This window comes from Helicoverpa armigera, chromosome 19 (genome assembly GCF_030705265.1).
Source record: "Helicoverpa armigera isolate CAAS_96S chromosome 19, ASM3070526v1, whole genome shotgun sequence".
NCBI classification, from domain to species: domain Eukaryota; kingdom Metazoa; phylum Arthropoda; class Insecta; order Lepidoptera; family Noctuidae; genus Helicoverpa; species Helicoverpa armigera.
In genome coordinates, this window is record NC_087138.1 from 736,606 (window position 1) to 751,449 (window position 14,844).

The following is a 14,844-nucleotide window of genomic DNA, read 5'->3' on the forward strand; positions in this document are numbered from 1 at the left end:
GCTGCTAGCAAGCTGCAAGCTACCTCTAAAGAGATGATTTCAACTGTAAGGGCAAGAGAGCCTAATCAAAATATGTATCAGTTTGGGATATCTAACCTCCATGTTACATTCGCACAATGGAATGCCTATTAAATATTGCATACCGGATTAATATAGACCTATATGTCAAGTGGCAAGTTAGGGGAGATAAAAACAAAGCAGAAAGAAGAAATCAAGGGAAAATTTAAAGTAATCGGTCTCAATATAGACAATACTCACTACTCACTAGACCACAGACTAGACCACATAGTCGTGGTGGCCTAGTGGGCAAAGAACCAACCTCTCGAGTATGAGGGCGCGGGTTCGATTCCAGGTCAGGCAAGTACCAATGCAACTTTTCTAAGTTTGTATGTACTTTCTAAGTATATCTTAGACGCCAATGACTGTGTTTCGGATGGCACGTTAAACTGTAGGTCCCGGCTGTCATTGAACATCCTTGGCAGTCGTTACGGGTAGTCAGAAGCCAGTAAGTCTGACACCAGTCTAACCAAGGGGTATTGGGTTGCCCAGGTAACTGGGTTGAGGGGGTCAGATAGGGCAGTCGCTCCTTGTAAAGCACTGGTACTCAGCTACATCCGGTTAGACTGGAAGCCGACCCCAACGTAGTTTGGGAAAAAGGCTCGGAGGATGATGATGGTCTCAATATAGACAAAGTTAAGGCGGGTTTTGGAACGAGCAATGATGGAAAGCACAATTTTTTCAGAACCTTGCTTACAGTTTAGTTTTGCCGCACCTGAAACGCGACGTATACAACAATAGTTTGCCGAGAGAATTGCTATACACAATCGCACGCGTACTAGGTCCAAATAAACCTCCGGAACCTGAAACAATACCCCCCGAGAGTAGAGAAACATCGAGAAAAACATGCAAAATCTGCCCATCAAGACTCAAAAGACGTACAAGGTACAATTGTATCGAATGCCGCAAGGCTATTTGTCTTTTAATGCGTGGACTGTGAGATATGGTGCGTTGATTGGGTTGTTTAAAGGAAACACATGTTCGTAGTTCGGTTGTCCAGTATGTAATAATAATCAATTCAAACACTTTTACAATGAAAACTTATATCTAACTTATTCTAGCTAACTCGGCACTTTTATGTTGCAGACACTTACATTAATATTAACTTATGTTACGGCACAATAACTAAATCGGTATATGTAGATACATACTTCACCTCCCCTCAAAAAGTACACTGTTACACCCCATCGGTTACAGAAAAAAACAGATTGGTTGTAGACAAAAACTAATTTGTCCCAAAATATTTTACTACCTGAACAATACTTTGATTAAGACTGATATTTTAATTATAACAAATTTGCCAAAAAGCTTCCAAATAATTGTATTGTACCTAAGATTATAACATATATTTTTTTAGTTATGTGAAATATAGGTTACATAATTTGAACTTAATAAATACTACTGATTTTATTCAAATGTTGTTGTTTTTGCACTTCCTAAATATAATAATAATGAACAGATAATAATACGAGTAAAAATTGTAAATCAGTCAATAAAAATAATCCATTTCGATTATTTATTAAGCCGTCTGACATACCTCACGTCACCATTGATGATATGACTAAATCACGTCTGCACTTGAAGGTTAAGTTAATTCTAATAAAACAATTATGTTAATTAATCAGTCTTCCTTTTATTTTCAGTTCAAAAATCACTGGAGAATAATCACTACCTATCAAACGATTACACTTATAGTACTCTGTGGATTACACTGAACAAAGTACATATATAAAAAAAAAACAAGTTATGAATGTGATTATTGAGCAAATGCAAGTCTTTCCCTTTACTAGGGTTAAAGGGAATTAATTATTATTCTTTATTGTACACAAAAACATATAAAAATACACACAACACAGAGAAGACATGTACAAAGGCGAGCTTAACCCAGAACTGGGTTCTCTAACAGCAAACCTTAGAGCGATAGAGAGATGCGATAGGGAAGAGAAAATTAAAAAGTGCACAACATTAAACAAAAGACAGATAAAACTACATAACATAAAATACATACCTATAAATAAAACATAAAATATAATAAATAAATACATACATACAAATAAGGTCATGTTGACAGGAAATGTTCTTTAATTCGTCTCTTGAAGACATCTAACGATGAACGTTAGCGATTAATATTAAAATCGTAACAAATAAATCAACAAATTAGTATTTATTATAGGAACACAATTCTTTCATATAGGAACATCTTTCCTTAAAAATATTATAAAATAAAAAAACTACAAGATCTATTCATCGTCTTCAATAATAGTTTCCTTTTCATTACTTGGATTATTTTCGCCGTCACTGTTTGTATTGCTATTGCCATCATTATATGAATTTTCGTCACCATAGTCATCTGGATTATGGTTACTATCATCATCATTAAAATGTATATTAACTTCAAAGTCATCATTTATATTGTCTTCATCATCATTATTAGTATTGTTTTCACGGTCACTATTAGTATTATCTTCATCACCGTTATTCACAATATCGTCGTCGTCATCGTTATCATTAGCTGCACTTCTTTGATTCTGAGGCTTACGTTGGACTCTTTTGGGTTGTGATTTTCTTCTTTTCTTGCTCGAATGACGAATGTTTTTTGAGGTCTTTCTTTTCAGAGCATTTCTCAATATGATTTAAAAAAAATTGTTATCTTGCATTGTGTATGTGTTGTCCCAATAATAGACCATTTCGAAAAAGAACTTTAATATGTTTTTGTATCTTTTGAAGCCTATTTTAAGATTATCTCCACGACTTCCTCCAGTCCAGAAGCACTTGCAAAGGAAGTCTTTGGTGAAAACTGAATCTAAAAGTCTATAAGCACAATTAGAACCTGATCCTGGTGCCGCAGAACATAATATTGCATACTTTTCTAAGTATGTTTTAAGCATTTTAGGGCAAGATAGACCTTTTTAGAGTTTCTCCAAGCTTTCGACATTATCGACAATATCCATTCATTCATTGTATCTCGTATATGTTATTGATTTGGGTTCTAATATTTTGGTCATTAGTAGTCGTATAATAGTGTACTTCTTGAGGCGTATTTTCTTGCTCTTCAGGGGATATTGTATAAAATGTATTATTAATAATATAGGGCTGTTGGTTGCTTAGGAAATTATTAATGCTTAAGGAAATTATTTGATTTATACACTTTTTGTTTCTTTAAAGATTTTATAATTTTACCTATATCTAATCTATTTAATTTTAAATATTTTTTTATTTCATTATGTGATGTAAATGATCTACTTTTAATTAAAGTGTCATTGGTCAAGTCAATTGTTACAACTGGCTCATTACAAGAGGGTCGGGACCAACTAACTCATTGAAAAGACTGCAGGTGTTCGCAGACTGTTCACTGGATTTAGCAGCTTCCAACTGTGTGATGGTGTTGTGGGCCTTGCTTAGCTCAATTTCCAGTTCTGAGATGCGCCTTAATGCCAGTTCATGTGTGTCATTACATTCTTGAAAATTTGACACAAGTTGACGAAGGTGACTATGTTGATCAAGTATGTCCATATGTTGGATATGTAATTCCGCCAGTTGGTTCTTAAGGTCAGTGTTCTTGTCTACAATACGTTTGACTTCTACCTCACTATCATCCCTCTCCTGCAACAGCTGATCGCACAGGTTTTTTTTGGATTCAAGTTCCTTAAGCGTAGCCTTCAACTTTCCATCCAAGAGTGCAGCACTGCGGGTCATCATGATGGTAAGTTAACCCAGAGGCACCCTGGAATGTTAGAAGAGACAGCTAAGTGAAGGAAGAAGGAGAAACTTGGGAAATAGGGGAAACTATTTATTTAAATTAGTATTGTACATTATTAAGACTATTTAAATTAATTAAGTTAAGTACTGGAAATACCTACAGTGAATAAGAATTTTGGGAAATTTATGTACAATTAAATGTAAGATAAAGAAAAAAATTTAAGATAGAAAATAAAAAAAATATGTTGAGGGTATAATATTTTCCTTTGTGATTTGAAAAAAAAAATAATTATCTTTATGTTATTGTAGAATAACGGCCACTTTAGGTAGGCAACTGTGAGATTAAAGTATAGGCTAAATTATCGTACACTGAGCTCTTATAAGTTTCTCAGTTACTGTTGCTTCAATCAGCTGTTAAAAATTAACTTTTCACTTTACAACAAAGGGCTATTCTGATATTGTTTGAACCGCTGAAGACTCGTATAGTAAGAGATCTGTATATGGAAGCAGGTACCGGACAAGATTAGACTATATAATAGTGAAAATATAGAATACTCCCCGGGTTTTAATGTTGGTTTCAAATCCATCCGTTGGGATGACAGCCGGTTCCTTTAAATGTTGATTTCATGCACAATCTCGCAACGAAATCACACAGAAACGCGTGTACGTATATCTATTCATCAGCAAATTATACATCAGCCCTTTTTAGAATTAAGCTAAATATTGTAAAATTTTGTTCAAAGTGATCAATAATAAACAATTTATTTATTTATTCACAATATCTGTCGAATTTAAGGCAATTTACTATATTAAAAGCACAAAATATATTAAATTTTAATTTAAAAACTAGTAAATATTATTTTGACAAATGGCTGCCAGTGTTGCCAGTCTTTCCTTCTATCTAAAACAAAATAAGAACAATGAGAGTGAATTTGTGTGATTTGTTTGTTTACATATTTGAGAGCTCTAAGCACTGTCACTCGAGCGTAGACAGATACAGCTACTCTACTCTTGACGCGTTCTTTCTCGTTCACTCGTACTTGTTCATTGGCTAGAAGCCGCTCGTGTGCCGGCTTACCGCGCGCCCATATTTTGCGAACATCGCGCGGTGCCCACCGCGCGATGCGCACGCAACGCGTCACGCAATCGTCATTGTTTTTGATTATGGCCGATGGATACGCCGGACAGAATAAAAACTCAAATCATGCACCAACGCACATTAATATTATAGAAATAGTATTCCCCGTAGTGGGTCACTCATTTCTTCCCGCTGACCGTGTCTTTGCCCACATTGAAAAGCAACTGCGAAAAAGGGAAAATATTATATATCCTAGCGAGTTCATAGATGCAGTAAGTCAACATGCAACGGTTATTAACATAGCAACAACATGTCAAAAGTCACGTTAAAAGACATTTTTTAAATCCTAACCCAAACCATACAGTTAAAAAAATAGAATGCAGAAACCACTTACTACGTAATATGTGCAACAAATTGAGAGCAATCACCAAGTAAACTAAATATCCACTAGCGTATAGAAAATTACTATCAGAAATTAAGATTATGACTATTCGGAAAGTTGTAATTGCTTCAATAAAAAAATACAAATCGGAGAAGGAGAAACCAGAAGCAGTTACAAGTTTTAGGAACGAGGTACGAAATTCCATTTTCTTTCGGTAGTCATGAAAGATGCAAAGATAATTATTGTTTAAAAGACAAAACTTTACTGAGCAACATCGAAATAGAGAACACTATGTTCTAGTTTAGAATAAAGATGATTATTCAATCACTTTTAGCAAAATCGACAAGTCTGCTTGAGGATGTAGATACGAACGCCGTAAAGTGCTTTAATAGTGTAGTGGCAAAGATTGTGGGGGGCAAAAGGATAATTTTTTCACTTCGACGAGGTTATCGTGCATGATGTTTTGCTGCAGTTTTGTCCTTCAACAACCCACATCCAAGACATACACTTCATAAGAAAATTTTAGTGCAAAGTCCCAGAAGTATACTGAAAAATTTTGAAGAACGACGACTGAAGAAAAGAAGAGGAAACCAGGCAAAACCTCATAAGAAAAATAGAATACAAAATAAAGAAAATATATCTCAACGTGATTATGGACCTCATAGTACTACTCCTGATATTGAACCTAATGAATTCGTCAGAGCCAAAGAACTATTCTTAGAAAAAAAATAAAAATAACTTCGGACAGAGATAACATACAACAGTCTACTATAAATCAGAGGGAAAGCAGTGACTGGTTAGATCTAAGAAAGAATATGTTAATTTTGGTATAATTATTTTGATTTCTCGTTTTGTTTTGTTTTTTTTTTTGTATTAGATTTAAGTTAAATTTTATTATTTTTGTATGTGTAGCTATTGTGGACATCTCTATCGAATTGGTTTGTGAACTGTAATGATAGTGTGTTTTTTTTAAAATAAATAAATAAATGTTAACTGCGTCTAATTTTGGAGTGGTAATAAAAAGAAGAGAAAACAGTAGCAAAGCCAAATTAGTGAAAAATATTTTGTATAAATGCAACCTCAGTGAGGTAACTGCAATTGCACATGGCGAGGAAAACGAACAACTTGCTATAAAACAACTCTCTATTCAAGAAAATGTTACAATTAATCCCTGTGGTTTGTTCGTAGACCACGAATACCCATTTATTGGCGCCACGCCAGATGGATTAATAGGCCATAACACTTAGTGAACTATTAATGAATGGAAACTAAAGAACTAAAAGAATTGTACCTGCACAGTATTTAAAATGAAAAGATTATGAAAATAAGTTACATCATTTTGAGAAATCTTTAAATAGAAATTAAAAAAACTACAATAAAGCAAGTAGATAACTACGTGACGCGACACTGAGCGGCAAAGTTGGGCAACTGACCAAAAGTGTCGCAACCTGTCGCGTCGCATAGTTCCGCTGCCGTTAAGTGCAATATAGCAAGCGACACTTCACTTTTTTCAAGTTGAACGTATTTCATATAAACAAGAAGTCGTGTTTGAAATGGCGTTCGACGAAGAGAAATTAGTCAGTATCCTTTTTTTTTTAACGACGTCAAAAATCATCAGATGATGCCCTCCCACTGTGGGTTAGCAGCGGTGAGGGAGTGTCAGACTCTTACTACAAACCGTCTAAAAACCGTCGTGTTCCGTCGTAGGCCTTTTATGTACCAGGGCCACAGTAACTCTTTCGAACAATCCCGCAGCCCCGGCAGACCTTGGCCCTGTTGGGCCCCGCTGGGGTTGCTGAAATCTCTTTGAGGAGCGCATGGAACAACGCGCGCCGCCGACATGGGTCTGTTGCCTAAAGATAGACATGAATATGCGATATGGGCTGAAGTAGAGAGGTTGGGTTGTGGTGCACACCCGGCTTTGTCTGAAGCCTGCACGTATGACAGCCTAAGGAGAGTGGTCGTTTCTGCACTGCACTTGGGACAACAGTGTGGATTAGGCAGCACCTTAGGTGATGAAGCAGCCCTATTTAGGGAGGCACTGCTTCCCCCGCTCAGCCGGGGAGGGGGCTAGAAAAGGTGTCCTGAAAAAATACTTGTCCCGTCAAATTGGGGGAGTAGCAACCGCGGCTGCTTAGGCACCCCATTACTCGCGGTCGACGTAACAAGAAAAATAAGATAAAAACATCATTTATGACATTTGGCGCATGGAACGTGCGTACATTAATCGATAATGACGGAAACCTTTGCCCGGAGCGTAAAACTGCTGTCGTAGCACGTGAACTTGCTCGATACAATGTAGACGTGGCAGCTTTAAGCGAAACACGCTTAGCTGACCAAGGCGAACTCGAGGAAATCGGCGGTGGTTATACATTCTTCTGGAAAGGAAGACCCCAAAGTGAACGAAGGTTAGCTGGCGTAGGGTTTGCCATCAAATCCAAGTTCGTAAAAGAACTGCCAGAATGTCCACAATACATCTCGGACCGCATTATCACATTACGCCTTCACCTACCAAACGACAACTACCTGAATGTGATAAGCGTATACGCACCAACAATGAGTAGCGAGGACAGTGTCAAAGATCAGTTTTATGAAGAACTTTGTCAATGCCTTACCAGCATACGTTCAAACGAACAAATACTGCTGCTAGGCGATTTCAACGCGAGGGTTGGCAGAGATTCCGAGTCGTGGCCGGGCGTGATTGGAAATAATGGTGTGGGCAATATGAATAGTAACGGACAATTAACTACTCACACTCTGTGCCCAATTCGACCTCACCATCACAAACACTCTGATTGTTACTTTGGTGCAAGAAAGAAATCCAAATATTGTGCTGACCCACTGCTTTATTCATAGGGAAGCATTGGTATCAAAAACTCTACCGAATGATTTTAAAACTGTGTTGGAAGATGTAGTAAGAGTTATAAATTTCATTAAGAGTCGTCCATTGAAATCTAGATTATTTAAACAAATTTTCCAAGACATGGATGCAGACCACTACACGTTGCTTCTTCACACCGAGGTGAGATGGCTCTCAAGAGGACGAATTTTGTCCCGCATTGGAGTCATCAGAGTTTGTTAATTTATTCAGCGATGATACATGGTGCACAAAATTGGCGTACTTGACAGATTTATTCGAACATCTTAACAAATTAAATGCAGGGACGAAATGAGAATATTCTGACGTCATCAGATAAAATAAAAGGTTTCGCAGAAAAATTAACGCTATGGAAAAATCATATTTGCCAATCACTCTGTCCATGTTCCCGCATACAGCGTTAAGAAATGTGGATTGTAGAATGAGATCTTTGATAAGGGATTCATTAGAATTGTTGGAAAAAAATGTAAACAAATACTTTCCCAATATCCAGGTTGGGAAATGTGATTGGGTGAGAGACCCGTTCAATATTTCAATCAGTAGCTTGGTTGGTTTTGAATTGGAAGAGAAAGAACAGGTTTGTGTGTTAAAAAATGACCGCACTTTGCTATTAAAATTACAGGAATTGAATGTAAATAAGTTCTGGTTACATGTTTCAGCAGAATATCCAGAATTAAGTAAAAAAGCTCTCATTGCCCTATTGCCGTTTTCGACATCTTACTTATGCGAACAAGGATTTTCAGCATTGACAAATATAAAAAGTAAAAATCGCGAACGTCTGCTATCTCTTGAGGAAGAGCTTCGAGTATGTTTGTCGACAATTCGCCCAAGAATAAAAAGCCTTTGCTCGACACGTCAGGCTCAAATATCGCATTAATTGATTATATCATGTTATTTACAACTTATTAATATACTTAATTCTAAATACTATTAAAGTTTATTTTCACCAAAATAATTTCGTTTTTTCTTAAAGGATATCAATACCTCCCTACGTCCGCACATAAATCAAGGCCTCAAATATCCTACGCCTACCGAATTCTTTACTGGTGTGCCGTGAAAGTTTACCGAAACTAAAAGTGTGCCGTCCACAACAAAAGGTTGAAAAAGTCTGGTCTAGTTTGTTGAAATGGAGTGGACAAACGAACTTATTTTAGAATTTTTGAATCTGTTTCACAATGAACCAACCTTATGGAATTCTTCGGCGCCGGATCATAAAAACAAAACTGATGCATACGATGCATGGAACCGAATAAATAGCCAATTGAAGGATGGTACTATTTCAGTTCAAGAGTTAAAAAAGAAGCGAGACAATTTAATGACGACATACAGAAGACAAAGAGCAAAAGTAAGAGAATCTATGGGCACTGGAAGTTGGGCTGACGACGTTTACAAGCCTGAGTGGCCTTATTATGACATAATGGCTACTTTTTTGGATGTTATCTATAAACCAAGAGAAACGAAGAATTCTGAGGATACCTGAGAACGTAACTAAAAGTGCACTATAAAATTAACCAAAACATGTCTATAGTGCTATTTTGCACCGTAAACGATTCCAGTGATCTTTTTAATCACACTGGTGACCATTTTGTTTGTGTTGTGATCGTGTATCGTGAGTGTTCTTCAAGAAAACAAAATATATCGGTAAGTTATGCTTTATGTCGTTTGCCATTGTTGCCTAACAAAACATACTATAAAACATGCATAGACCGATATGGTCTTACTCTCCCATAACTTGCTCTTGCGAAAATTATTGTATCGATAAAATCATTATGCTGATTTCAAATTTGACAATGCGCCATTATAATTTACGTGTTTTAATTAAATTAAAATTAATAAAATAAGGACTGGTCCCGAATATGGCTGCTTTAGTAAACATTGGTTTCAGCAGTGCTGCTAATGTGCTATCATGGCCAAAAAAGCAGCCATATTGTTACCGAAAACGAATTATAAACCTTTTTTTGTCATAATGCTGGAAGTAAATGTACGATTGCGTTTGTTTCAGTGCTCTACCTGCGTCGTAACATACTAAAATTAACGATGGCATATACATATAATGGACGTGGATTGTTTCCTAAGCAGACATGATTTTTGATTTTGATTTGAACATCAAAATCAACAGGAATGTTGTAAGATTCCTCAGTACGTATAAATTTACAGATTTTGATTTGATTTTTTTATTTATAAAAAAGATGTGATAATTATGTTGTTAAACAAAAGATGCATTCGCATCTTTTATATATAGCGTATGCATCTTTTTGATGATAGTTATTCTCAAGAAGGCGAGATTATGCCCGCCGAAGTGTTATGTTTTATTATAATATTACTTGTTGTGATGTCAACCGCAAGTGCCCCTATTTTTTCTAGGTTTAGAATATACATACATTAAAACACATCTTGCCATAGATCATGTTTATAATTAAAAAACAAATAAGAAACATTAAGTCTTTTTTAAAAACTCGGAACTAGTTTTCCTTATCATAAAGTGTGTTCGAACAGGCCGCAGTCACCGAAAGTCAAAATATTATCTGATATTAATGTAACCGATTGGGGCAATAGCAAATTTTACATTTATAAGAAGAAAAAGAAACCCGTTAATAAAACTTTCCAGACAGATTTTGAAAAATTTATTACCACCAATAGCGAAACAGAGCGTGACCCAAAGGAAGAAATCCAAAATTTTAGGGATGGTGATTCCGATGAAGAAATTTTCTAATACATACTTTTAGACATTTTAGTTCACCTATTTTTGATCTCATATTTTGTAAATAATTGATTTTTGACAGAAATATCCCTATTAGTAATCATTAAGGAGTCTAATTTTATTTTTGTTTGATTTTTTTTTATAGAAGAATCTCTTCTTATATTATATTCTTATCTTATATTGTTATTCCTATAGAAGCTTTTGATTTTTGATCTCATTATTCCCAAAGATTATGATTATTGTGTAGAGAAATAAGATTAAAATTACAAAGGCAAGAAAAATAGCCTTATCATACGATCATCATTTAGAAGTCAATTTAATTTAATTTTGTTATTTGCTTTGTTGAATATAAAAATAAATTGTTCTTAACCGGGTTTTTATCAGTCCCTTCTTTTCGTTTTCATTACCTTCGCCATTCTATTTTCCTCTGGAAACTAACAAAATCATTTCCATCGTTGACGTTCTCATTACCATCTCACTCCGATTATTTAACATGATTGTAATTCCATTGTTTTCCATCCAAGGAAGGTAGAAAATACACAAAGTTGAAGAATTGGCTATATTTTAACGATATTAGAAAAAAAAAAAACAAAGTAATTTGACAATAATTTGAAATTCCTAAATGCCATAGAATTTGCACGAACTACGCGAAACACCCATAACCTAAACCTTCTAAATAGCACTATTAGTGAGTCTGTGTTACTCATACGACACTAAAGCGTGACATAAAAGGATTAAAATGAATAATGGACTAATTACATCTATACTAGCTTTTCAGAATCAATGATATGACTAGTATTTCATAAATAGTGACACACTGCCGACTGTTTAGAAATCTGGTTAAAAATTTAAGCTAATAAAGGTTTAATAATGGATTTAAAATCTCTGCGTCGGTATAAAGTGAGTGGTAGTTATAAAAAAGGTGAAAAATCGATATACACAAGCACTATCATCGATACAACAAGCAAATGTAAATACTGGTCCAGCGGGTCCAGAAAATATAGCACATGGTTCTGTACAAAATATTTGTTCTGTACCACAACAGGGCTGTAGCAATAATGTTTCTTTTTGTCTAGCCAGGAATAAGGATGAAGAATACATATGAGAGGGAGAGCACCTCATAATATAATAGCATTCTTAAACAGAACGTTAATTGTAAAGTAGATTCAATTACTATAGAAAGAAGACTAAGAACTTGAAAAAAGCGTGGAACAAAGTTTTGGGTATTGGGGAAGATCCTGAAATTGGATGTGTAAATGAGAAACACGAAGATGTATCTGAAATGATAGATATGCTAAAAAATCTCGATTGCCACGAATGTGATGAACAACAGGTTCAAGAATGGATGGATATTGACGATGAAGATCCCGGGTACCAAATTATGCAGGATAGCGAAATTTTAGACCTCATGACTAATAAGGCTGACGCCACCACTAGCACCACATCAGCGGCAAGTTCAGATAATGAAGATGAAAACATAATTAGTGCTTCTGAAGCGTTTACTTGCTTAGATATTGCCTTGCGCTGGTTTGAAACACAGGCCGAGAGCGACCAGTATCAAATATCTGTTCTTAAAAAAATACGTGATCTAGCCGCTCGTAAGCGGGTAGGCTTGCTTCGACAGACGAAAATTCAAGATTTTTTTAAGTGTTAATTGTAATTACATAGTAAAGACACATACATAGTTACATAGTTACACACATTACATAGTTTTACTACAAATTGTCTGCACTTTTTTTTTTGTTTATTTCCTATTTGTCATTAAAGATATTCATAAATGTAAATAATATGGTTTTCATTTACCTGAACGTAAATTCGTATGGCTGAATCAATATACATACATACATAATTACATTAGTTTGATTATCCGAAAATACCGGTTTTCCGAACACCCATGTCCCCCAATTAGTTCGGATAATCGACGCTCTACTGTAAATGTAAAATTGTCTGCATAACTTACGATTCTGTTGTGTGGTTCTGTTCTGTGGTTGTGTGTTATTTATAAAAAAGATGTGATAATTATGTTGTTAAACAACTATAAATAAAATACGGGTCAAACACAAAAACGTCAAAAAAAGTGTTCAGGTTACATAAACTGTAGATATTCATCATTTTAGCGGGCAAGCTTTTTTTTTTAATTTAAGATTATCGTTTAGCCTATTTGATTTCCAAAGTTTATCAGATTTGACGAATAAACAATTCATTTAAGGGGTCATTCGTCATCTCGACACACTTAACTCACCACGAATGTGTCCACATGGTGAAACTCAAAATTTTAACATTTAACATGTCGTCAACTCGACACGTTAAGATTTTGATGCGTGTCGAGTTAGAAAAACTTAAATTATACACTTTTATGTTTTCACCAACTCGACACGTTTTAGAATTTAACCCGATTTCAAGCAAAAAGTACAGTCAACACAAAAATCATCGGCCACTAAACGTCTGCTTAGCAAACGCTTGAAACGCGAACATGGACTCCCAAACTACTTACTACTAGGAAATCATAAGTGCATTGAAGCCAGATGCATCAGCAAGCCAGATGCATCAGAAGAAAAGCGTATGTGACCACGTCCAATCATTTTCTTTAGTGGAATCCCACTACATCCGAAAAAAATCCAAGAAATTATACCTACAAGATGTAAAAAGTGCATCTCGTATTAGTACGTTCAAATTGTACTGTGAATGGTTCGACAGTGACAAATATCGCAATAAAGCATCAACCAAAAGGCAATATCGTGACATCCTCGACGCAAACTTCAATATTAAGGCTTTCATAAGCCTAAGAAAGATCTGTGTGATGTCTGTCACGTCTATTCTAATAAAGAAATTCCAACAGAAGAAGAAAAATCTTCATTATTGAAACATCAATCGGCCACAAAAGCTGCTCGTGCACTAAAACAGCAGGACAAAAATGAAGAGATATCTGTGATTTATATATTTCTCGCCCCGGAGTCAAAACCAAAAGTTATAACCTGTTATAAATGTAAACAAACAGGGCACTACCGCACTCAGTGTACATTTTAAAACAAAAATATATCGAATACTAATAAACATGAAAGTACAAGCAATAATGCGCTTAGTGCTGTGTTCCTGAACGGTGAATTTTGCAAAAGCGATTGGTATATTGACTCCGGGGCGAGCGTCCATCTTACCGCAAATGAAAAATGGTTGTCAAATGTATCGCGCGATCATGTTATCAAAGAAATTGTCGTGGCAAATAAGGATAAAGTTCCTGTATTATGTACTGGAGATGTGCAAATTACGACAAAGACGCACACCTGTGAATCGAATATTACAGTGAAAGGTGTTTTATGTGTACCGAAGTTGACAACAAATCTGTTGTCTGTTAGTCAACTTATTTCAAAAGGAAACAAAGTTTTGTTCAACAACAATGGTTATGAAATTTTCAACCAGGCAGGAGTTCTGGTGGCTACAGCAAGTCTATTGAATGGGGTGTATAAAGCCACGTATTCACTGGGAAACAATGTTTCAGATACACAGTTTCTGAAACATCACGTAGATGTTTACAGCAACAATGTTTCGGAAACTGCCGTCCACACCGTCAGATGTTTACAATATGTTTATTTGGCGTTTATAAACAAATGAAACACGCGTCCACACTTGTATGCACAAGTTGCGCAACTGATTTTATTGCGCATTCGATAAACACGTAGTGTTTACAGAAACAAAATTATATGTTTCTGAAACAAAATTATTTGTTTCAAAAACACGTAGATTTTGTTTCTGAAACAGTGTTTATAAACAATTGTTTCTCAGTGAATACATGGCTTAAACTAAACATGGTTGAGAATTGCTTATCAGCTGCAGTAATGATGTCCAGTGAAGTGTGGTACAGACGTCTGGGTCATGTCAATAGCCAGTATTTGAACAAGATGCAAGATGCTGTGAGGAAAAACAGAGCCGGTTACCTTCCCCCAAAAGTGGTAGCAGAAGCACCGAACTGCTGCACATTGTGCACACTGATCTCTGCGGGCCGATGGAAAATCCGTCGATAGGTGGTTCCAGATACTTCATGCTATTAGTTG

The 14,844-nt window shown here is 35.6% G+C and overlaps 1 protein-coding gene across 1 annotated transcript; it reads right to left on the reverse strand.

Moving 5' to 3' along the window:
* Window positions 1-2,297: 2,297 nt before the first annotated feature.
* On the reverse strand, window positions 2,298-3,753 carry LOC135118235 (protein PFC0760c-like). The gene is made up of 2 exons (XM_064039552.1): window positions 3,374-3,753; window positions 2,298-2,634 (listed from the first exon to the last, which is right to left on the reverse strand). Exons 1-2 carry the CDS (start codon window positions 3,751-3,753, stop codon window positions 2,298-2,300), a joined length of 717 nt encoding a protein of 238 aa, XP_063895622.1.
* Between the last annotated feature and the right edge of the window lie 11,091 nt (window positions 3,754-14,844).

Excerpts from the sequence above, each read along its gene's own strand:
- LOC135118235 (XM_064039552.1), bottom strand. The coding sequence starts at position 3,753 with ATGACCCGCAGTGCTGCACTCTTGGATGGAAAGTTGAAGGCTACGCTT. Across the intron at positions 2,635-3,373 it reads ACCTGCAGTCTTTTCAATGA|CAAGAAAAGAAGAAAATCAC; the intron begins GTTAGTTGGTCC and ends TCGTCATTCGAG.